Source organism: Chiloscyllium plagiosum, chromosome 12, assembly GCF_004010195.1.
Source record: "Chiloscyllium plagiosum isolate BGI_BamShark_2017 chromosome 12, ASM401019v2, whole genome shotgun sequence".
Lineage (NCBI taxonomy): Eukaryota > Metazoa > Chordata > Chondrichthyes > Orectolobiformes > Hemiscylliidae > Chiloscyllium > Chiloscyllium plagiosum.
The window spans coordinates 41,839,252-41,864,473 of record NC_057721.1 but is presented as its reverse complement, the minus strand read 5'-3'; the positions used below and the strand labels follow the sequence as shown (position 1 = coordinate 41,864,473).

At 40.5% G+C, this 25,222-nt stretch overlaps 1 protein-coding gene across 3 annotated transcripts in view; it reads right to left on the bottom strand.

The window, feature by feature from the left end:
• Positions 1-10,885: 10,885 nt before the first annotated feature.
• atg3 (autophagy related 3) overlaps positions 10,886-25,222 on the bottom strand; it is a 36,009-nt gene continuing 21,672 nt past the window's right edge. For all 3 annotated transcript variants that reach the window (XM_043700872.1, XM_043700874.1, XM_043700873.1), the window contains 5 exons: positions 24,943-24,980; positions 20,270-20,422; positions 19,745-19,872; positions 15,647-15,715; positions 10,886-11,349 (listed from right to left, as the gene is read on the bottom strand). In XM_043700872.1, the coding sequence (XP_043556807.1) occupies positions 11,268-11,349; positions 15,647-15,715; positions 19,745-19,872; positions 20,270-20,422; positions 24,943-24,980 (470 nt within the window). In that variant the 3' untranslated portion in view covers positions 10,886-11,267. The remainder of the gene's footprint in view (positions 11,350-15,646; positions 15,716-19,744; positions 19,873-20,269; positions 20,423-24,942; positions 24,981-25,222) is intronic.

Here is a 25,222-nt window from a genome sequence, read left to right as displayed (position 1 = left end):
AAACTGTGAGCTTTAGCCCATTACAAAGACTGTGAAATATTGTGGGAAGCACACATTCTTCTCTTATGAGCCCCTGTGGCTGCTATCAGGCTCCTGTACCACTCCCTTAAGTAAACCACAGATATGTCCAAACAATATAAAAGGTGCTAACACCTGGTATGCAACATGGGGCCCCATCTTTCTTTGGGAAATGTGCGTTTGTTGGGCACGTAACAGGACTAAGCAGTCGTTTTGGATGAAGCAAGTTCTTGTTTTATATTATAGATTGTAGGAAAAGAGTTACATCATATGCTTAAGTTTTTTTCATTCAAAATTAAACATTCAATTAATGTTTAACTTACCCACTGCAGCTGTGCAAATAAAAGAACATTTTGCTTTCCAAAGTATTTGAAGATTGAAATCCTACTTCTGTGCTTCCAGCACACTTCTAAAGTGAGGGTCGGTTAGATCAGTTGGCAGGCTCGTGATGGAGAGGAATGCCAACAGTTTGGATTCAGTTCTGGCACTGACTGAGGTTACAATGAAGGACTCTCCTTCTCAACCTCTCCCCTTGTCTGAGGTGCGGTGATCCATAGGTTAAACCACCACCAGTTATCTCTCTTAATGAGCCCTGTGGTCTAGTCAGACTATGGCAACTTTACCTGTACAAAGTGTGGTATTTTAGGCTATGATAAGCCATTTGCTGAAATGAATTCATCACCAGTCAGCAGAACAGTCTCAGTTAAGTGTTATGGAAGCTCAGAGTTAATTTGCAAAACACAAATTTGTCTGAATTGTAAACATAAAGTTGATTGAGTCTGTTGGTTTATCTCTCTCTTTTCACTTCGCAACCTTGGTCAATTAAAAATGTTCTTTTCCTTTCAAGTCCTCTGCCTGGAGACAGATCTGACCGACAGCATAACCATCTCCAGCACAGCTAGGACAAGGAAGCAGGTGCCAAATGCACCCCAGCCAGAACAGGACTCAACCCAACTACTGCTGGCACCAATCTAATCAACCCTGGCCAGCCAGCTGACCAGATCCAAGTTGCTTTGGCAACATATATTTAGAGTGTTGTAGCCTGGAGTCATAGTTACTAAGGGTAGAGATTTCAATTTTTTCCCAGCAGTCCTTGTGTATATTTAAGGCTGAGACAGATAGATTCTTGATCAGTATGAGAATCAAATGTAAATGGGGAAAATGTAAGAAAGTGGATGTGAGCAAAGTCACATCAACCACGATCTTATTGAATAGTACAGCAGACTCAAGAGGCCAAATGGCCCGCATGTGCTCCTATTTCTTATGGTTCCATCAGAGAAGAGAGACTCCTCTCACCAGCTGCCACTGACTTACGTAGGAAGGATTTATGGTTGCTCATCAACTTCTTTTGCCATATTACAATTGCACCTTCATTGTATGGAATAGGACTGAAACTGTGGCATTTCATCAGGCAGGCTACCGTTTCACTATAGGACATCCGCAAAACAGTTTTGTCAAGTTTTAAACATAAAGCTTTATTTAAAAATCTCCTCACTTTCTCCAAAAAAATACAGCTATTGCTGGAAATCCAGAGACAAAAGCACTGTTAATGTTTCAGGTCTATGACCTTTTTTCAGAAGAGGGTAAGTTTAGAAATATAATTAGTTTTAAGTGATAAGGAGGGGGCTGAGAAAAAGAGTAAAAGGGAAGTCTGTGATAGGGTAAAAGGCAGGGGGCTATTAAATGACAAAAGGAATGGTGTTGTAAGCTGAAATAGAGTGGTAATGGGAGAGATTTAAAAATGCCTTGAGCAGGGTGAGTGGCAGAATAAGGAATAGCTATCATCGAAAAGCAAAAACAGAAGGACTTAACCAAGTTGAGCTAAGAAATTTGAAGCAAAATGGGGGCAGAGATAATGATCTGAAAAGTGTTAATTGAAAGATGAAGTGTTGCTCTTTGAGCCTCGTTCAAACATTGCAGGAGGCGGAGAACAGAAACATCATGAGAACATGGAGAATTAACGATATACAATTGCAGGCCTGGGGTCAGGCTTGTGGGTTGAATCTAGGTGTTCTGCAGTCAATCAATTTGCATTTTACCTCCCCACTGTACAGCAAGGTTCATTAAGAGCTGCAAATACATTGAAAACACATGTATGTTAGTGTTTCACTAAGGTGCATTTCGAGTCTTGGATTATGATGAGTGAGACAATAGAACTGCAAGTGTTACATCACCGTGCTCACGTGAAGAGGCTGCTAGAAGGGGAGGGGTAATTGAAGAATGACCTAGGGCTGTATTTTGATTTTTTTGCTCCACAGTATTTTGTTTTGTGTTTCAGATTTTAGATGGACAAGATAATCCAAAAGTGAGAAAAGCAGGATTACCAACAGCTGTCTGAAAAATGAGGGAGAAGAGGTTATGATCCGAATTTATTGAAGTCAATGTTGAGTTCAAAAGGCTGTAAAATTTCTAATGAAAGGTGTGGTGCAGTACCTGAAGTTATGCTGAGCTGCATGGCGTTATGGACCAGACCAAACCCCCTCAAAATATTTTTCTTAATATATTTTAATTGAAAAATTAGATTTTTTAACATTATAACAAATACAAAACAATATAACAAAACAGTACAAAAAAACCCAACCCACCCTCCTGTACAAACATATGAACATATATAGAAAAATATAGAACAAAAAAAACAAACTCGCTAGTTAATTAAATAACTAACAACAAACTAATAAATAGTAATAACTCAGCTCAGCCAAACAAGGCACTCATATGTTCACAGTTTCTCCTCCCCAGACATTGGACTTGTAAAACACAATTGTTATGGCTGTATAAAAGCCCTTATTAGTGCGGCAGATACATCAATGTCAAGGTATTCCAAAAAGGGCTACCATGTCTTATAAAAATTCTCAGATTTGCGGTGGATCATATTTGTGAGAAAATCCAGGGGAATATGCTCAATAACAATCTTCCACCGACCCAACAGGCCCGGGGGGTTTTTGGACACCCAACCTAGCAAGATATTCTTTTTTGCACAGAAAGTGAGGATACAGAAAAGTTTTTTCTTATGGATGTCTGCAGGAAATACAGTGGACAGGTCCAGAAGGAGAGAGATAGGGCCCTTCTCCATCCATATACCCAAAATCCTCTCCATTGCACCTGCCACAGCACTCCAGTATGTTTGAAGCCTACAACAAGACCAGAGACAATGGGTAAGAGTGCCCGTGCAGACCTTGCACTTGGGAAGATGCTGAAGATATCCCTGGTTTAAATTTTGACAAACGGTCCAGAGCCAAGTGGACCCTGTGGAGAATTTTCAACTGTAAAGCATGGGTCCTATTGCAAATTGATATCTTCCTGCATTTTTCCAAATATCGTCCCATGCCTCTGAGGAGACCTCAATGCCTAGCTCTCTCCCACACCCTGCAGAGTCGATCGAATTCATCTGAGGGGCCACTCCCCAGTTGATGATATTAAGTGCTGACAGAAAGTGCACTCTTAGCATTGAGCACCCTGCTTTCTATGCCGGATTCTTAGGGGTCAAAAATGTAATCTTTTTTTTAAATAAAATCCCTAATTTGGAAAAAAAACGAAAGAGATCCATTAGACAGCTCGTATTTCGGTACTAACTGATCGAAGAACATCATTAAGTCTCCCTCAAATAAATTGCCTATGCAAGACACACCCCTGGCTGCCCAATGTTTAAATCTTGAATCTGTCATCCCTGGTTGAAAACCTGACATACCCACTAAAGGCGTAAAAAACGATGTTTTGCCAATATTGCCTTCCCTCTACTGAATTGCCTTCCATGCTTTAACAGCATTGATGACGATTGGGTTATGGTAATATTCCCTAACTGCCCTCATTTTGTCCTAAAACAGCAAACTGGTAAGGGGGTATCTTGCGTGGGAGGCTTTGATATCTAGCCATATTGAATGACAATCCCCACAAACCCAATCGCCCACATAAAACAAAAAAGTGAGCTTAGTTCGTAGTTTTTAATGTCCGGAAGATCCACTCCCCCCAATCTGTGAGGCAATAGCAGTTTAGCTAATTTAACGAGGGGCTGCTTACGATGCCAAATAAAGGAGCTGAACCAGCCATTCGGCCTCCTGGATGTTTGCTTATTGAAAATCAGTGGGAATATCCGTTTAGGATAGAGCAAACAGGGGAGTATATTCATCTTAGTAATTGCTATCTGATCCAACCATGAGACAGAAGCGCCTCCCATCTTTGAAGGTCTTGCTCGATTTTGTCAAATAATTGAACAAAATTGGCTTTGAACAACTGATCCAGAACTGGCATAATGAATATGCCCAAATACACAAAACCTCCCCCCCCCTGACCCCGTGACCACCTGAGTGGGTATCGATATTCACCCTCAAGACCTAGCACCTTTGTAAGACCATCCACAGGCATAGCCTCTGATTTTGCAAAATTAATCTTGTACCCCATCAGACAAGGCACTGAAACTGCTGGAATTTGACAAAAAAATGAGGACATCATCCACATACAATGAAATCTTATGTAATTTTGACCCCATTTCTGAAGCTGGTATATTGGGATCCCCATGAATGGCCTCCGCCAATGGTTCAATCACCAAAGTAAAAAGCAGTGGGGAGAGGGGACAGCCCTGCCGGCTGCCCCTGAAAATGTTAAAATTGCTTGATCGTACCCCACTGGTGATGACCGCAGCAAGAGGGCCACTGGAGAGAACCTTTCCCCATCCTATAAAGACTTCACCCAAGCCAAATCACTCCAAAGTATAGAAAAGGTACGGCCACTCAACTTGGTCAAATGCCTTCTCTGCATCTAGAGAAATCACCAATCCCTGTATTGACTGCTGTTAGCATGCTTGAATTACATTAAGCAGCCTCCTAATGTTATTGGAGGATTTGCGGCTCTTTATGAAGCCCTCTTTAATAATAGGTAACACAATCTCCAGTCTAAACACGAGTGTCTTTAGGAGAGGATTTTAAAGTCCACATTTAAGAGCGAGATGGTCCTGTGTGAAGTACAGTCCTCCAGGACCTTCCCTTTTTTAAAAATAAGTGAAATATTGGCCTCTCTCAGAGATTGGTAGGAGACAATCATGACTGTGTGAATCATTAAACATCTTTAGCATCAGGTCTGACGGTATACTTATAAATTCCTTATAGGAATTGCTGGGAGGTCTGTCAGGACCAGGCACCTGTCCACTCTGAAGCTGCCTCACAGCTTTCTGCACTTCTTGCTCTGATAAGGGGGCATTAAGAAAGGTTTCTTGTTCGGGGGTCACGTCCAGGAGCTTCAGATTCTTGAAAAAATATTCCATTTTGACACACGCTTCCTAACAACCCTCAGATTGGTATACGTTAGAGTAAAATCTCTGGAATGCCACATTAATCTTTTTAGAGTCACATGTTAGGTTCCCAGACTCTTCCCTAATCACTGTAATAGTTTGTAGGGCACTTCTCTTCCTGGCGAGATATGCTAGGTACTTACCTAGTTTGTCACCATGCTCATATCATCTTTGTTTTGCAAAAGCAAGTTCTTTCTTTGCTGTCTGCGTGAGAACGGAATTCAATGCAGACCATAGTGCTATAATCCCCTGTAGCTTGACCATCAATGGCCTGTCAGAGAAAGCCTTCTTGGCTGCCTTCAACCGTGCCTCGAGGAGACGTTGCTGCTCACCCTTCTGCCGCTTCCTACTGGCAGAGTAGGAAATAACTACACCCCGATATAGGCTTTGGCAGTTTCCCAAAGGATGTATGGACTACTAACCGAGCCCGAGTTAATGCCTCAGAACGCCCAAAATTCCCTTGAGAAATACTCCACTCACCTATTAGCCTTAAGGATAAAGGGATCCATTCACCAGTGCCATGGTCCCACTATAGCGTGCTTAATCTTAAGTAACAGGTACACTGGAGCATGATCGGACATTGTCATATTACCAATCGAACAAGATGCCATTAAGTCCAGAGTTGCCACGGGAGTAAAAAAAAAATCAATCAGAGTGTGACATCTGTGCGGATTAGAGAAAAACAAAATCCCTGATGACTAACACCTGATGAAGGAGCGATGCTCTGAAAGCTACTGTGCTTCCAATTAAACCTGTTGGACTATAACCTGGTGTTGTGTGATTTTTAACTTTGTACACCCCAGTCCAACACAGGCATCTCCAAATCATTCCTGCAATGTAGGATGAAGATGCCTCCAGACGTTCACCAACCCTAACTCCACACATAGATCCACTAATCATTTAGTTTGTACAGAGGGTACTGGGGCGCCTTTGAGCAATCTGTCTACTGTGGGATCCACGAGACAGTTAAAATCTCCCCCTATAATGATGCGTCGGAACTCGAGACTTATTAGTTTAGAAAACACATCTACCAAAAACTTAAGGGGATGAGCTGGAGGGCAATAAATATTTAAAACACCATATTCTTTCCAATTATCAAAGCTTTAAGAATTACAAACCTCCCATGTGTGTCTTTAACACACTCTAGGAACTTATATGGGAGATTCTTCCGAACCAATATAGCCACTCCCCTACTTCTGGTATTAAATGATGAAAAAATAAACTCGGTCAAAGTTATTCTGCTGTAATTTCAGATGCTCCTTGTCATCGAAGTGTGTCTCCTGTAACAAAGCAATATCCACCTTCTTCCTTCTAAGACTCAAGAGTACCTTCTTCCTCTTAATTGATGAGTGACTTCCCCTGATGTTCCAGGTACACCATTTAATCAAGTCATTAGCCATAATCTTATGCAGTAACATTTAAATTCCAGACAGGAGGAACTCGAACCACAAATCACTGAGTCTTAGTGTCACATGATCCACCGAACACAGAAACTAAGACCGCTACATTAAACAAACCTACAAAGCTATTAAAAATTAAAAATAACAAAAACCAAAAAAAAAAACAAACCAACATATAAAACAAAATGGCGCTGAGTAGAGGAGCACACCCCCTGCCCAGAGGGGGCAATTACCCATCCCAAACTGCCCATAGGTAGGCATCTAACCATCCCACCATCTAGGGTGGATCGGAGTACCGGCGAATACCTCAGAGTACCAAATCCCAAGTTCTCTCAGTCTTCTCTTGACACTGTCATGAGATTTTCGTTTCTGGATCACCGCCGCTGAGAAGTCCTGGAAGAACATGATCTTAAAGCCCTCGTAAATTAGGACCTTTGGATCCTTCCCCTGCATCCTGGAAGCTTCCATGATTCTGTCCTTATGCCTATAGTGATGGAACCCCACCAGGAAAGGACGATGACATTGACCTAGATCCGATCTCCGTCCTCTCTATCTTCAATCCTCTCATGCCAGCCTCCAAGTCAAGGAATTTCTCAATAAATTCCGCAGGCCGCTCTCCTTCCTTACCCTCAGGCAGACTGATGATCCGAATGTTTTTTCTCCTACCCGTGTTCTCAAGATCATCCACTTGCTTACTCAAATTGCAGACCTGCGTCTCCAGGGCTTGGATCCTATCCTTGGATGAACTGGCATCAGCTTCCACCACTGTGACCCTGTGCTCCACCTCATCCATCCTCTTCTCCAAGTCTGCCAGCTGTGGCTCATGCTTCTACAGCATGAGAGAGATTGGAGCCAGCTTCTCTTCTATTTGTTTCCCCAACATCTCGCAAGATTTCACCAGGGCCTGGAAAGTAATCGACTCAGAGGATCCTGCAGGCTGGACACTCTTCCTCGTGTGGGATTGTCTCATTGTCTGCCTGTATGGGAGGTTCCCTACTAATCAATGAATTGCTGCAGATCTCCACTAGGCACTTGGGGATAAGGGAGAGATGAGCTGGACAGGGTTTTGACATGGAATGTTGCCAGAGAGGTAAAGTGTGAGCCTAGTGGTTAAACAGTGTTGAGGGTGATAGGGGAGTGACAGCTATGCTGATTATGTGCCTGCAACGGTGAGGTGGGATGTCAGACTGCCAATGTTCATCTCAGTGCACAGCAGCCTTTTACAGATGATGCAATTCCAGGGGATGCTGATCTTTGAGGATAGCTGAATGGCGCACTGTTTGGCAAATTACATGTGGTAAGATGGGGCTGGAAACGGACAGGAGAGATGCGACGGAGGCAATGGAGGTAGCTAGAGGGGCATTTAGGAAGATAAGAGAAAACCCACTAGACCTCAATGAAAAACCTTGATCTAATGCGCACTTGCAAAAAAAGAATGGACAAGGTTCAGCCAAGAGACTTTATGCAGAGGGTTAAAATATACCAGTTCAAAAGTTCTGTCTCCCAGCTGTAATACTTTTACATATTTAGACAATGAATAGCCTTCAACAGTTTCCTTTCTCACCTTAACTATTGGTTATATTAAGAAATATGTGGGTCGGAGAGGGACGGACTTTGGGTGGTCAGCTGTTTTAGTGGGAACATTGTCAATGGAGGAGGTGGTGAACTCTATGGAAATGATGAGCTTGGGGTCAAAGAATGACAAGGGATGGGAGACAAACTGTAGAAGGTGCAAATTTTCTACTCTTAAATGTTCACATACTTGCAGTAATATTAAAATAAAATTTAATTTTTTTTCATCATTTCACTGCTATTTTTATATGCTCAACATTTAGACAAATACTTTTCTTCATGAATTACCTTTGCATTTAATGCACTCCATTTTATTAATAAATAATTTAATACTATCGTGGGATGGCACAGTAGTGAGCACTGCTGCCTCACAGCACCAAGGACACAGGCTTGATTCCACCTTTACCCCACGTCTGAGTGGATTTCCACAGGGTGCTCCGGTTTCCTCCCACAGTCCAAAGGTGTACAGGTTAGGTGGATTGGCTATGCTACATTATTCATAATGTCCAGGATTATGTAGGCCAGGTAGATTAGCCATGGTAAATGTTACTGGGACAGAGTGGGGGGTGTGAGAGTCTGGGTCGGATGCTCTTTTGAGCAGATTCAAATGGGTCAAATGGTCTCTATCTGCACTGTAGAGAGTCTATGACTCTATGTTGTTGCAGGCCTTGAACATGTAGTTGGAAATTTACTAATCTATATACAATGAAATATTGTCATAGACTGGTACTAAATTGGAAATCACAGACATAGAATGCCAAAGAATGTTTTGTGTAGGAAACAGAAATATTGAACTGGTGCAGTCGAAGATTCACCCCCTCCCCTTCACTGAAATTTAATACTAAATATATTTTTAATGCAAAAATAAAATTTTACATTTGGTTTGATCAGGAAGCAATTAATACCAACACTGGAAAACAAAATCTTGTGTTTCCCTCTTAAATAAATGCAAGTTTACCAAAAACTATAAACTGAAGTTTACAAAGATTGTCTCTTGCTGAGAAATGAATTGTTGTACATCAATGCTATGATGTTCCCGAGCATGAACCTTATGAAGTCATATTGTTCAGAACAGTAAAATGCAATTTATAGTACTACATTTTAAAAGCAGTAAAAAAAGAAAGCATGTTGTAGAGTTTTTTGGCTTCTAATTCACAATTTATCAATGTCTTGAACTGTCCACTATCCTCAATGTGGGTTGCATTTAAAAAATATCAAGCAATTAATGTACTGCTGGGTATTATTACCAAGCCTTATAACAGACATAGAATATTACAGCACAGTTAAGGCTCTTTGACCCTGATGTTGCACTGACCTATGAAACCAATCTGAAGCCCATCTAACCTACACTATTCCATTACCATCCATACGTTTATGGAATGACCATTTAAATTACCTTAAAGTTGGCGAGCTTACTACTGTTGCAGGCAGTGCATTCCACACCTTTACTACTGAGTCAAGAACCTATCTTTGACATCTGTCCTAGATCTACCACCCCTCAATTTAAAGCTATGATCCCCCTGCTAGCCATCAGAGAAAAAAGGCTCACTGTCTACTCTATCTATCCTCTGATCATCTTGTATATCTCTATTAAGTCACCTCACAACCTTCTTTGCTCCAATGAAAACAGCCTCAAGTCCCTCAGCCTTTCTTCATAAGACCTTCTCTCCATTCCAGGCAATATCCTGGTAATTGTCCTTTGCACCCTTTCTAATGCTTCTACATCCTTCCTATAATGCAGTGACCAGAACTGTACGCAATATTCTAAGTGCAGCTGCACCAGAGTTTTGTACAGCTGCAACATGACCTCATGGCCTCCAAAACGCAATCTCTCTACCAATAAAAGCTAACACACCATACACCTTCTTCACAACCCTATCAACCTGCGTGACAACTTTCAGAGATCCATGTATATAGACAGAGATCTCTCTGCTCATCCACACTGCCAAGAATCTTACCATTAGCCCAGTACTATCTATTCCTTCCAAAGTGAATCACCTCACAGTTTTCCTCATTAAACTCCATTTGCCACCTCTCAGTCCAGCTCTGCAGCTTATCTATGTCCCTCTGTAACCTACAACATCCTTCTTCACTATCCACAACTCCTCCGACTTTAGTGTCATCTGCAAATTTACTAATGAGTCGTTCCACGTCCTCATCCAGAGCATTTATAAAAAAAATGACCAACAGCAGTGAACCCAAAACAGACCCTTGCGACACACCACTAGTAACTGAACTCCAGGATGAACATTTCCAATCAACCACCACCCTGTCTTCTTTCAGCTAGCCAATTTCTGAGCCAAACTGCTAAATCACCCTCAATCCCATGCCTCCGTATTTTCTGCAATAGCCTCTCGTGGGGAACCTTATCAAAGAACAAATTAGTAACAAAACAAGATAATAACAGCTCATAGTACCAAAAGAATAGAATTATAGTTTCCTTTCACAATTCTTGTTCCAAGTTGAGCCTGCCTTCTTGCTTGTGTAACATTAGTTGTTTTTTCCTATTTTCTAGTTAAATGCTAAAAATGTCTTTTACCCATTCAAGCAAAAAAACCTGACAATGTGCTACAAGACCACTTGCAAGAAAAAAGAGCATTTAAAGAAAACCTTTGTCAGACATTTTCATTTATTTGTATACTGCAAATATAAATCAATTTAATAGAAGTCAATACATCTTACTTTCAAAATGCAATGAAACATGAATTAGAGAGAATGTATTTGCTTTAGTTGTTTACTCAAAAGTAGACCAGGGAACACAAAATGGAGAGTTCATAGAAAAAAAGCAGATAGGTTTTGTAATTGAATTCAGCTTCTTTGTGTGGATAAACAGACAAGCTCTTGCCAATCTCATTACAGAACCTCTGAAAAGGAACTGAACCTGAACAATAGTCAGAATTATGCTGAGCGAATTCTTAGTTACAATCGAAAGGCAGCAGCATTTTGTCAGCTCAGAACAAATTCTGATAATATTGTGATTGTGTAAACTTGAGTTACATGGTAAAGTGTCTTGTGTAATCATATTCAATTGTTGGAATGACTGCTTGAACAAATTTCAAAAAAATAAGAAGATACCTGAAAATCAGTAAGTTAAGGAAACAGCATCGTTAATTAAAACAATAAATATTGCAGTACTTTGAGACCAAAATCTTTAACATTACAAAAAATCCTGTGTGCCTAAATTGGCCTCTGGAAGTCCTTAGTGGCCAAAGAGGTTAGTAATAAATAATACTTTCAATTAAGCGTTCTTACTACCACAAGGGAGAAGGAACTGAAATTAGAAATAGAATGGAAATTGGACTAAAGGAGAACTATGTATTGCCACATAATTTTAAACGCAATCAAAACTCAGGCTGGTAGCAAAACTCAAGAAAATGAATTTGTAGAATGTCTTGAGATGACTTTTAGGTAGAGCCCAGTTGGGGTGTAGAACATGCAGTTCTGGAGTTAGTGATATGTAATGAAACAGACTTGATTAGGGAACTGAACGTGAAGGATCCACTAGGGGGCAGTGACCATAATATGATAGAGTTCACCATGCAGTGAGAGAGAAGATTGTATCAGATGGAACGGTATAACAATTGAGTATAAGGTAATCATAAAGACACGAGGGAGGAACTGACCAGAATTGATTGGAAGGGAAACCTAGCAGGGATGACATTGGAGCAGCAATGGCAGGGGTTTTTGGGTAATTAGGGAGGCACAGCAGAAATTCATTCCAAGGAAGTAAAAGCATACAAAGGGGAGGATGAGGCAACATTGGCTGACAAGGGAGGTCAGGGACAGCATAAAGGCAACAAAAGAGAATATGATGAAGATTAGTGAGAAGGCAGAGACTTAGGAAGACTAAAAATGAGCAGAGGATAACTAAAAAAAAAGCAAAAAAAGGGGAGATGATGAAATATATGATAGTAAACTAGCTAGAAATGTAAATGAAGATTGCAAGAATTTTTTTTTAAGATATATAAAAGATGACAGAGGGGCAAGTTTGGAATTGGACCGCTGAAAAACGATGCTGGCAAAGTAGTAATGGGGAACAAAGAAATGTCAGAGGAACTAAAATGGTACTTTGTATCAGTTTTCACAGTGGAAGACAACAATAACATACCAGAGCTTCAAGAGTGTCGGGGGCAGAGGTTGGTGCTGTGGCCATTACTAAGGAGAAAGTGGTGGGGAAGGTGAAGAGTCTGAAAGCAGACAGCCTAGATGGACTACACCCCAGATTTCTGGACGACATAACTAAGGAGATTGTAGAGGCATTGGTGATATTTCAGGAATCACTGGATTCAGAGAGGGTCCCAGAGGACTGGAAAATAGCTAATGTAACACCCCGTTTAAGCAGGAGGGAAGGGAGAAGACAGGAAACGATAGGCTGGTTAACTTGACCTCAGTCATTGGTAAGATTTTAAGAGTCAATTTTTAAGGACGAGATTGCAGAGTACTTAGAAGCGCATGGTAAAATAGGGCAGGGTCAGCATATCTTTGCCAAAGGGAGATCATGCCTGACAAGCCTGTTAGAATTTCTTAAGGTGGTAAAGAGCAAGTTGGACAAAGGAGTCAGAAGACTTGATCTATTTAGATTTCCAGAAGGCCTTTGACAAGATGCCATACAAGAGCCTGTGAAACAGGATAAGAGGTCATGGTATTAGGGGCAGGTTACTGGCATGGATAGAGGATTGGCTGACTGGCAGAAAGCAGACATTTTGAATAAAGGGATCTTTTTCAGGATGGCAGCTGGTGACTAGTGGAGTTCTGTAGAGGTCAATATTGGACCGTAACTATTCACATATTAACAACCTGGATGAAGGAACTGAAGGCATCGTTGTGACGTTTGCAATTACATAAAGATTTTATAAACCTCAATAAGATGTTCCCTCAACCTCCTACCCTCCAGTGAAAAAGTCCCAGTCTTTCCAGTGTATTTTTATAACTGAAACCCTCCATTCCTAGCAGTATCCTGGTAAGTCTCTTTTGAACACTCTGCAGGTTAATAATATCCTTCCTGTAACACGGCAACCAGAACTGCATGCAGCAGATTAAATTCCCTACAGTGTGGAAACAGGCCCTTTGGCCCAACACGTCCACACCAACCTTCTGAAGAGTAACCCACCCAGACTCATTTCCCTCTGACTAATGTACCTAACAATATGGGCAATTTAACATGGGACAATCCACCTGACCTGCACATCTTTGGACTGTGGGAGGAAACCGGAGCACACGGAGGAAACCCACACAGACACGGGGAGAACGTGCAAACTCCACACAGTCAGTTGCCCGAGGCTGGAATTGAACCCGGGTCTCTGGTGCTGAGAGGCTGTGGTGCTAACCACTGAGCCACCGTGTACTCAAGAGACCTTACCAACATCCTCTACAACCTCATCATGACATTCCAACTCCCATACTCAAAGGTCAAAGCAATGAAGCCAAGTATGCTAAACACCTTCTTAACCACCCGGTCAACCTATGATGCACATTTCAAAGAATTATGTACTTGAACCCAGAGGTCTGTCTGTTCTACAATACTATCTGGGGCCCTGCCATTATAATTATATAAGTCCTGTCCTTGTTTGTATGTGGTAAAGTGACAAGTTATACATTTTAATGGGAAGAATAGAGGCATAGACTATTCTATGAACAGGAGAGGCTCCAGAAATCCAAAGCACAAAAGGATAAGGGAGTCCCAGTTCAGGATTCGAGGTAAGCATGCACATGGCAGTTAGGAAGGTCGATGCAATGTTAGCATTCATTTCAAGAAACAAGAACAGAGATGTACTGCTGACATTGTTAAGCTCGAGCCAGACCACATTTGGAATATTGTGGGTGGTTTTGGGCCCCTAATCTAAGGAAAGATGTGCTGTTATTGGAGGAGGTCCAAAGAAGTCTACAAAAATAACCCTAGGGATAAATAGCTTGGTGTCATTTGAGGTGGTTGAAGACGCTGGGTCTGTACCGATGGAGTGTAGAAGGATGAGGGGGGAATTAGATGAAACTTATAAGATATTGAGTGTCTGGAGAGCTTGGAAATGGAAAAGGTGTTTCTAATAACAGGAGAAACTTATGACCTGGGCGACACAGCCTCAGGAATGACGGACAACCTTTTAGAATTGAGATGAGGAAGAATTTCTTCAGCCAGAGGGTGGTAACTCTGTGGAACTCCTTGCGACAGAGGACTCTGGACCCAAGGCCATTGACTGCATTTAAAAGAGAGCGAGATAGATTCTCAAGCAGTATGGGGACCAAGGTTTATGTGGAGAAGGCTGGATTTGGAAACTTATCAGTCATGATAGAATAGCAGAGCAGACTCAATGGGCTGAATGGCCTAATTCTGCTCTGATATCCTATGGCCTTATGATAAAAAAAGGTACTGATTCACAAACTTGGTGACTTCTCCTTTATTAGATTTAAATCATAAACATATTAAGATTAAAACTGGGAGAACTTATTGCAGAATGGCTGCTGGCCTTTTCAGCATCTCACTGTCTTTGTCTTCTCATTGAAATGCATCTTCACACTATGCATAATACAGAAAATAATTCTGCTTCCAGCAGTCACTCATCTGTCTATGGTTACCCTTGCTACAAACGATTGTTCCCTCAAATCCAGAGATTAGAGAGTGCACAACATGACTAGAAGAAAAGGACACAATCCCAAAAGATCAGGATTTGGCACCCTGCATAGTTTAATGGATAAAGCATAGAAATTTCACAGAACACAAATCAGCAGGAGCTAGAGCTAGTTAATGATATAACCTAGAAGAATGTCTGTGGAGGTCAACCCTGGCCTGACTGTACAGGATAGAGTTGAAGACCTTGAAGATTGATCCAGCCAGCCAAACTGGGAGGTTAGCTGCGTCACATTGGGATCTAAGTGTACTGGGCAATCTGGCTATAAACTTTGACAATTGGCATACAGCATGAAAGAATCCAACTAAAAATTGCATGTGCTCTTTGCATCCAGACCACAGTCACCCACTCATCAAGTAGTCAATTCTATGAAAAGAGATTGCACAATGGATCAGAATAATAGCAAAGGGAATTTAGAAGTTAGTTTATTATACTCTGTGCTGAGGCTGCTTTCCTTCAATTGGTGATAAACAAATAAATTGCCGCTGAAGGATCAAGTATTAATTGTGTATCAGTTGACTTCGGACTAGCTAAGGTTACTTCCTAATCCATGTAGCTCAGCTCTTCTGCAGATACATTGAAAGATTAAGTTGTGTCACAGTGCATTAGGAGACAACTTCAGCAAGACCGCAATCAGCTTTTTTAAAAAAAAGAGGGTAGATGAGTGTTAAATTGTCACTCAATAAATAAAACTGTTAAAATCTAAATGGTCATTAACATTTTGGTTGCTTGCTAATGTTCAAGGATACATGTGTACACCGAGTTCACCTCCACCTTCTGCAACTGTCTCAATGATTTTCTTCATTACCTCAGCATGCCTGAAAGACAAAACATTGGACACATTTAAACTACTCTTCACAAATACACACAAAGCCCTGCCAGAATCACCAATATGTCATTGAACATTGTAAAACAGATATTAATAAGATGGGGAATTGGGGGATTGTGTGTTATGGAATTCATTACAAATAATAAGGTGATCCATTTTTGGTAAACATAAGCAGTAACTGCACTCCAAATATTTGTAAGGTCAGTTAAATGGAAGAGCAGAGAAATAGGGGGCACAGATTCACTGGACATTAAGAAGGTAGGACATCAGGTTGATAATGTTGTAAGAACGGCAATGCAAGTCTAGGTTTATCACAAAATAAAAGACTAAAGAGAAACATCAGGAAGGAAAGTCTATAACAGTGCTTCTCAAATCATGATGTGCCATAACTGGCAACATGGAAAGCCTCAGTTGAAACGTCATTGTGATGACCATTACTTACACAATCACATTTGTCATACAGGAAGTAAGTGACAAAATTGCAACATTTAAGAAGAAAGCTAGAAAATAATTTGGCAAACTACATTGAGCAATGGAGTATAGGATATATTTCCACAACTGGCAGAGTTTCAAATGTAAAGACAACATGTAAAAAATGGGATCCTTGCTCACCTCACAATGAGTATTTACTTTGAAAATGTAAACAGAAGTACAATTGGGTTGAGATTCATTTGCAACATTTGCTCAATATCGTGTTGCTCACGTGGAAAACCAGAAACAGAAATGCCCTGTGACCGCATTGGTGAAAGCGTACTTTGTTTCACAACAACATTCATTGGGGAAACACCAGTTTTTGCTATGGTAACAAAGGTACAATCCTGCAGTGATAGTTAAACATCACATTAATGACAGAGAGACTGCTGTGAAAAGCAGGTAGCCACTTCACAGATATCTGGATGTAAATAGCTGTCTTATTTAAATCATTATTTAAATGTTTTCTTGCATGAAATTCTTTCACAATACAGATTTAACTCAGAAGCGAGTGGATCCATAATTACTATTCCAATTTGAAAGGGGTACATCATCTGGTACTTCTTGATGATTACCAGTCGAGAACTAGAGGACACAACTGCAGAACAAACTGTTGGGCATTTAGGACTGCGATGAGAAGAGATTCACTCAATGTTTTAAACCTGTGGAGTTCTTTACCTCAAGGAGCTGTTGATGCTCAAGCAATGGATATGTTCAAAACATATAGAGTCAAAGTTGCACAGGAAGCAGAGTCTTTAGTCCAATTCGTCCATGCTGACCATATATCCTAAACTAATCTACTCCCATTTGCCAACATTTGGCTCATGTCCCTCTAAACTCTTCTTATTCATAAAACCATCCAGATGCCGGTTAAATGTTGTAAATGTACCAGCCTGCATGAACGCTAATAAAGTTAAGGGATACCGAGATGGTAGTAGTAGGTGAAACGGAGGTTGATCAAGTGGGTGTAGTTTGCTCGCTGAGTTACCTAGTTAGGTGATGAAACATCTGGAAAATGAACCTTCCAGCTTAGCGAGGAAACCTACATCCAGAACCTCAAGCTGAGCTACAAATCTTCTCAAAACCCGGTAGATCAATTGGACGATCATTAAGCTGAACCTAGGGCCCCTGCTTCTATTTCTCACATTCTTCTACAAAATGTATGGCTTTTGGAACCTTAAATAAATGAATGAGAACTGTTAGATTATAACTTCTATCAATAGGGCATTTTTGGGAAGTATTTTGGTATTTTGACTACTTTATTCTATTATTTCATTAAAGGATACTTTGGTGTCAACATTAAACCTCACTTTCCCCCATGATCAGCACGAAAGAGTTAAAAATGGTCAGCCACACAACTCTAGTCTGAAGTTTATGTGGTCATTCCCACTTTTATGGCGGTGGGCTTTGTGTAACACAAGTATCTGCTGTGGAAGCACAGGACACACTGAAAAAGCAGTGAAAGAGACGCAGTAGCTGCTGGCTCCACAAGTTAAATGCCTTTTCCAGCACTCCTTGTGAGCTAGAATGAACAACAGCATGCTCTCTTCCACCCTCACCCCTCCCCCAACATCCCTCAAAGCAGCCTTCGGTCTACATACTGTTGTGCTCGATCACTAATCCCTTCCTTTTCCATGATGTATGATCTTACCCTCTGTATTAGGATGCCCAGCCTCACCAACCAAACACCCTACCCACAATAGTTGATAACTCTTTTTCATTGTAGCTGCATGCCATTGGCTTTTCATTTAACTGTCTAGAGTTTAAGTTTCACGGATTCCTAGTAGAAACTGATTTTAAGAAAATGATAACAGTCACTTTACAACCTGACTATAGCTTTAAGAGACAATAGCCAATAATGAAGTTTTACAACTTTTAGAAAGATATACTGACAGTTTGGTGAATAAACTTGGCCAGCCTAAAGCTTGTGCTTTTGCAAGGATTTAAAAATTGCTGACTTTAAAAGTTATCACATAGGGCATCTATTTTCCTTAGCTTTTACAATCCATGATTATCTATTCTCTGACATGATACAGTCTTGAAATAATGGTCTTCAAGTTACAAGTAGATGGTAGAAACAATTCCTTTGAAAACTCTTAATACCAAAGTCCAAGCTTGAAACAAAACTTCAGAATTTCTATTTTTTCCAGAAATGGACAGAGAGTTTCTTAGTCACTGAAATGCTTTGGTAAGGTACCTAGAAGGGTGAAGTTTTTTCCTGGTTTTAACTGACACTTAAACTCTCAGGAAGAGGTGAGGCAAGTAATCAGACATGCCCACAGAGAATGAGCAAATCACTACCAGAATTCGAACAGCAGTGCACTTTTCATTTCAATTTATATTTTCTAAATAATCTGCTCAAGGATGTTTTTACCCACTTCTGGCAGGTGCGACTTGAACACAGGCCTCTTGACTCAAAGATAAAGACATTACCACTTTGCCACAATAGCCTCCTGTGTGTAGATTTAGCTATTTTTAAATCAACCTGCTCAGAGATTTCATGACATACCTCTGGGCTGTTAGGGTCACTACCACTGCACTGCAAGGGACCCTTTCATGTAGCTTTAACTATTTTTCATCAGCCTGTTCAGATTGATTACCATACAACTCTGGAATGGCTGGGACTTAATTCAGGCCTCCTATCCCAGAGTTAGAGACACCACCACTACTGCATAAGGCCACTATTAAGTAAATTTCAATATTTTCTAATCAAGTCGGTTCAGGGATGTCATTACACATCGCTGAAGCATTTAGGATTGGAACCTGGATCCGCTGGCTCAAAAGGTAGGGACACCACCACACCACAAAACCCATACAATGTAGATTAATTTATTTATTTTCAAATCAATCTGTTCAGAAATGTTATTACACATCTCTGGAATAGGTGGGATTTGAATCTAGGCCTCCTGGCTTACAGACAGGGAAATTACAACTGCACCAGAGTGTCCCTACATACATAGACTATTTTTTAAAGTAAATAACATTCCTCATTAAAGATATGACTAGAACTCAGTGTGTTCAGCAATAGCCTAGCTCTGCAACCACAATCACAATGGCTTCCTCCTTGCTTTTCCTCAAATGGAAGGGATTAATACATAAACTGATTGTACTTGAAGTGCAAATAAGGTGTAGTCAGGAAAATCCAAAGGGGTAAGCAAATCTACTGAATATTTTACTGTGGATGTGCTTACATTCATGACCAACATTACTTGACAATTCATTCATCAAAATATGAATTCCAGAATATCCACCATTTTCTCCAATTCACTTTTAGGCCAGTCCAACTATTGATTGTACATTACACATTTGATAAATAAATATTCACATTTCCATAACTACAAAGATATTTATAAGTCACCCTGTATTCCAATATTGCCCTGCAAGTACAGTAGATTGTTTATCTTAAGTATTTATTTTTAACCTTGAATAACTCAGATTATAAATATTGTTGAAGATCAGGTGTTTTAAAAGTTACATTTTCATCGACACTGATAAATCCATAATTCCCAAATTAATTAGCAGACTGTTGAAAATTACAAATGAATACCTGCATGGATGAACAGAACACATTGAAGGTGGGGGCAAGTGGGGATGATTTTCAATTGTCACTGTTTTCTTGACATGGTCCTGGCTAATGTCCTCATACATCTCTTCTACAGTCAGTGGGTGTCGTTGCTGAAAATAGGAACATGCCAAACGGTTGATTATGGTTTTACATACATTAATCACGTATGACAAATCTGTATCATAATTAAAATAATAGAGTTTGGTATAACCATTATACTAGGAGAAAGTGTGGACTGCAGATCAGAGTCGAGAGTGTGGTGCTGGAAAAGCACAGCAGGCTCGGCAGCATCCGAGGAGCAGGAGAATTGACGTTTCGGGCATAAGCCCCTGATGAAGGCTTCTCCTGCTCCTCGGATGCTGCCTGGCCTGCTGTGCTTTTCCAGCACCACATTCTCGAATATAACCATTAAACACTATATAATGTTCAAGAAAATAAAGCTCACAAACAATTGTAAAATACTAATCCCTTTACATAACAATGATTGATAAGACACTACCTGTTTACCTCATCATAACCAAACAACCAAAGCCTGGGTGTCTGATAATACTTGTCATAAGTAATATATAGATCATAAGTTCTCGTCTGAAGAATTCCATCTTCTCCAACAGCATCTGCTTTGGGCTTGCTCGCTTCTATCTTGCTCGTATCCAGGGCTGCCTAGAGCAAACAGTTTAAAAGAATATCATATTTCAATGATTGTTTATTCAAATCCAAATTGCAATACTGCTATAGTAGCATTTTAATTAAATTAAACTTTACTGTCTTTCTCAATTATCCTAATCTTTACAGTCACGTGTCATTCCCTAATAAAGAAAACAGTCCTTGGTGGCACAGTGGTTAACACTGCTGCTTCACAGCGCCAGAGACCCCGGGTTCAATTCCCACTTCAGGCAACTGTGTGGAGTTTGCACATTCTCCCAGTGTCTGGGTTTCCTCCGGGTGTTCCTGTTTCCTCCCACAGTCCAAAAATGTGCAGGATAGGTGAATTGGCCATGCTAAACTGCCCGTAGTGTTAGGTGAAGGGGTAAATGTAAGGGAATGGGTCTGGGTGGGTTGCTCATCGGAGGGTTGGTGTGTTCTTGTTGGGCTGAAGGGCCTGTTTCCACACTAAGTAATTTAATTTATCTTTAGCAAGTGCGAGGCCCGGCTAGCTCAGTCGGTAGAGCATGAGACTCTTATAAGTTTGCAGATGACACCAAAATTGGAGGTGTACTGAACAGTGAAGAGGGTTACCTCAGATTACAACAGGATCTGGACCAGATGGGCCAATGGGCTGAGAAATGGCAGATGGAGTTTAATTCAGATAAATGCGAGGTGCTGCATTTTGGGAAAGCAAATCTTAGCAGGACTTATACACTTAACGGTAAGGTCCGAGGGAGTGTTCCTGAACAGAGACCTTGGAGTGCAAGTTCATAGCTCCTTGAAAGTGGAGTTGCAGGATAGTGAAAAAGGTATTTGGTATGCTTTCCTTTATTGGTCAGAGTATTGAGTACAGGAGTTGGGAGGTCATGTCGCGGTGGTACAGGGCATTGGTTAGGCCACTGTTGGAATACTGCGTGCAATTCTGGTCTCCTTCCTATCGGAAAGATGTTGTGAAACTTGAAAGGGTTCAGAAAAGATTTACAAGGATGTTGCCAGGGTTGGAGGATTTGAGCTATAGGGAGAGGCTGAACAGGCTGGGGCTGTTTTCCCTGGAGCGTCGGAGGCTGAGGGGGTGACCTTATAGAAGTTTACAAAATTATGACGGGCATGGATAGGGTAAATAGGCAAAGTCTTTTCCCTGGGGTCAGGGAGTCAAGAACTAGAGGGTGTAGGTTTAGGGTGAGGGAGGAAAGATATAAAAGAGACCTAAGCGGCAACCTTTTCACGCAGAGGGTGGTACGTGTATGGAATGAGCTGCCAGAGGATGTGGTGGAGGCTGGTACAATTGCAACATTTAAGAGGCATTTGGATGGGTACATGAATAGGAAGGCTTTAGAGGGATATGGGCCAGGTGCTGGCAGGTGGGACTAGATTGGGTTGGGATATTTGGTTGCATGGACAGGTTGTACCGAAGGGTCGGTTTACATGCTGTACATCTCTAGGACTCGATGACTAGGGATAAGCTAGGGCAAACTCTAACCTTCCTTTACAAGAAAAATATCCGAACACAAGACATTTTGCTGCCTGGCAATCACACAGACCAGCGATAAGATCATCTATTTGAGTGTTAGATGGTGATTAGCAATGATATGAACATACGAACAAGGGGCAGGAGGTGGTCATTTGGCTGCCGATAGTGGATCTATTTATAACCTCAAATCTACATTCCCATCTGCTTTGATAACCTTCCACTCATCTGCTTACCAAGCATTTATCTGCTTCTGTCCGAAAAACATTCATAGATTCTGCTTTCGTACCCTTTTCAGGAAAGGCGTTCCAGAGACTAAAGAAAAATTCACTGTTTTAAAGGAGTGCGTCTTATTTTTAAACTGTAACCCCTAGTTATAGACTCTCCCAAAACCTGCTGTCTGTATCTACCCTGTCAAGATCTTTCAGTATCTTATGTTTCAATCAAATCCCCCCATACTGTTAAACTCCAACCAATGGAAGACCGGTTTGTCTAACCTATCCCCATCAGTGGAGCTGCCTATTTGTTATTAGTTTAATAGACCTTCTCCCAACTTAAAAGGAAAAAATACTGCACACAGTACTCCTGATGTAACCTCACCAGTGCATTGTAAGATTGAAGGATATTCTTCCTACTTTTGTATTCAATGACCTTCACAATAAACGATACAAATTCACTTTTCTAATTACTTGCTGTACATCTCCATACTAGTGTTTTGCCCTTTGAGATGCATAGAGATTTAAATGTTCTAGTATGCAGTGACAATTTCTCACTATTTAGTGAATGCTTTCTTTTAAATCTTCCTATCAAAATGGACAAGTTCACATTTTCCCACATTATTTTCTATTTACCACACGGACATAACTATCTACACATCTTTTGTGGGCATTTTATGTCCACTTCACAACTTAAGTTTCTACCTACTTCTGTGTTATCAGCAAATTGACAACTACATCTTCTGTTTATTCATTCCGGTCATTTATATAAATTGTAAAATGTTGAGGCTTTCTGTAGTACATCAGTCTAGATTGTGCCAACCAGATAAAGACACTTTCATGTCTACTGTCTGCTTCTTGTAAGCTACTCAATTTTCTTATCTATGCCAATGTTATCCCCTGCACCATATGCCTTTATTTTCCACAATAATCTTTGATGTGGCCCCTTACCAAAAGCATTCTGGAAATCTAAGAACAGATTTCCACAGAATGTTAATTCCTCAAGCTTCTCCAATAAATTGGAGAATAAACATGATTTCAATTTCACAAAAATATACTGACTTTGGATAAATTCAAGATTATTAAGCAAGTGCCCTGCTATAATATTCAATAATAGCTTCAAACATTTATCCTTGGACAGATGTTAAGCCAAGCCACATCAACTATCTCACTAGCCACTCATTCTATGGTGGACTGGGCTGTGCCTGTCGGGGCATCAATACAAAGTGAGAAAACAGTTAGGTTACATATTAGTGCTTTTTTTTTGTACAGAGTTGTCGTGCTCTGGAACAGCTTGCCAACATGTTTATGAAATAATTTGTAGAAGGGTAAAAATATGGGATAAACTCCCACAAGTGAAAGACACTGTGACTCAATTGTGGAGACCAAGTGTCAATGTGGAGTTGAGGCCACAAACAAGTCAGCCATGATCTTAATGAATGCCTGATCAGGCTTGAGCAGTCAAAAGAACAAATTCATATATTTGCATGTTTGAGTTATAATTTCCTTTCCCACATAAGGTCAGAAGTGTGAATTCTCACTGATGATTGCACTGTGCTCAATGCCATTCACAACTTTTTGTGTATTGATGCAGTCACGTACATATGTAGCATGATCTGGGACAACATTCAGGCTTGGGCTAATGTGTTACCAAGTAACAATGCACCATGTAAGTGCTAGTAGGCAATGATAAATCAATAGAAAAGAATCTAACCATTGCTCATTTAATGTTCAATGGCAGTACCTTCACTGAATCCAAACAACATCAACATCCTGGCTGTTACCATTGAAAAGAATCTGAACTTAACCAGCCTCATGTACTGTGGCTACAAAAGCAGGTCAGAGGCTAAGAATCACGTGGACAGTAATTCATCTTTTGCCTTCCCAAGGTTAGTCCACCATCTACAAGGCACAAGTCTGGAGTATGTTGGAGTACTCATTTGCTTGGATAGGTGAAGCTCCAATTACATTCAACAAGTTCGCCACCATCCAGTACAAAGCAGCCAGCTGGATTGGTACACCACCTTCAACTTTCATTGTCTTCAGCACTGACACAGTAACAAGGTACCGTCTACAAGATACGCTGCAGTAACTCACCCAGTCTCCCTTGACCACACCTTCCAAAACTGTGACCACTAAAGGATAATGGTAGCAGCTGCATGGAAACACCATCATCCTTTGAAGTCAGACACCATCCTGAAGTGGAACTATATCACCATGCCTTCACAATCGCAGGGACAAAAAATCTGGAACTTGTTTTCTAACAACACTGGATACCTCTATATCTGAACGACTGCAAGGGTTTAAGAGGGCAGTTCACTACCACCATCTCCAGGGATGGGCAATAAACTATGGCCTAGGAAGAAATATCCACGTCTCATGAATGAATGATTAAAATAGAAGGTCGTTGGGTTAACTAGATATTAGATTATTATTGTCTTGGTCCTTTGAGGTTCAACAAAAATATTTGCACGGTCTTCCTGGGCTGGCCTGATATTTCTCTGTATTACGGTCATGAGATCCCACAGGCCAAAGTGTTTCAAGTGCTGCAATCCTTTCTACTGTTTGGATCTCCTGGAAGCAGTACATGCTGGAATATCCAAATTATCAACCAAAACTAAATAGTGGACTTCTTTATAGCTATTTATGCCACCCATCTCAAAATTCCTCAGTGTAATGAAACAGTGAGACCATATTACTCAGGTGCATAAGTTTCTGTATTTAACACAAATATCAAGTTTCCAAACTACTTTTCCTGAAACATCAATTCTAAGTTTAAACAAACAGCAAATAACTGAAGAGGGCAATTAAAACATATTTTGTTTTAAACACTGTAGCAATTTGTAACTTACATCATCTGTCTCTTCCAACAATCCACTTTCTTCATAGGCTGCGAGAAAGGAAAATTTACTAAGACGCTAGAACAAGAAAACAAACTATACACTGATTTAACAATATAATCATTAAATTGCCACTGAAGGTATGTAATAGCATAGATCACTGGATAAAATTTTATTTTCACCCACAGAATTATGTTCAAAATTATATGTCAGTTGGGGCAATCAAAAACCAAAACTAAAATAGCAACACAAGAACCACAAATAACAGGCCACAGTTCAATAAACGATAAGT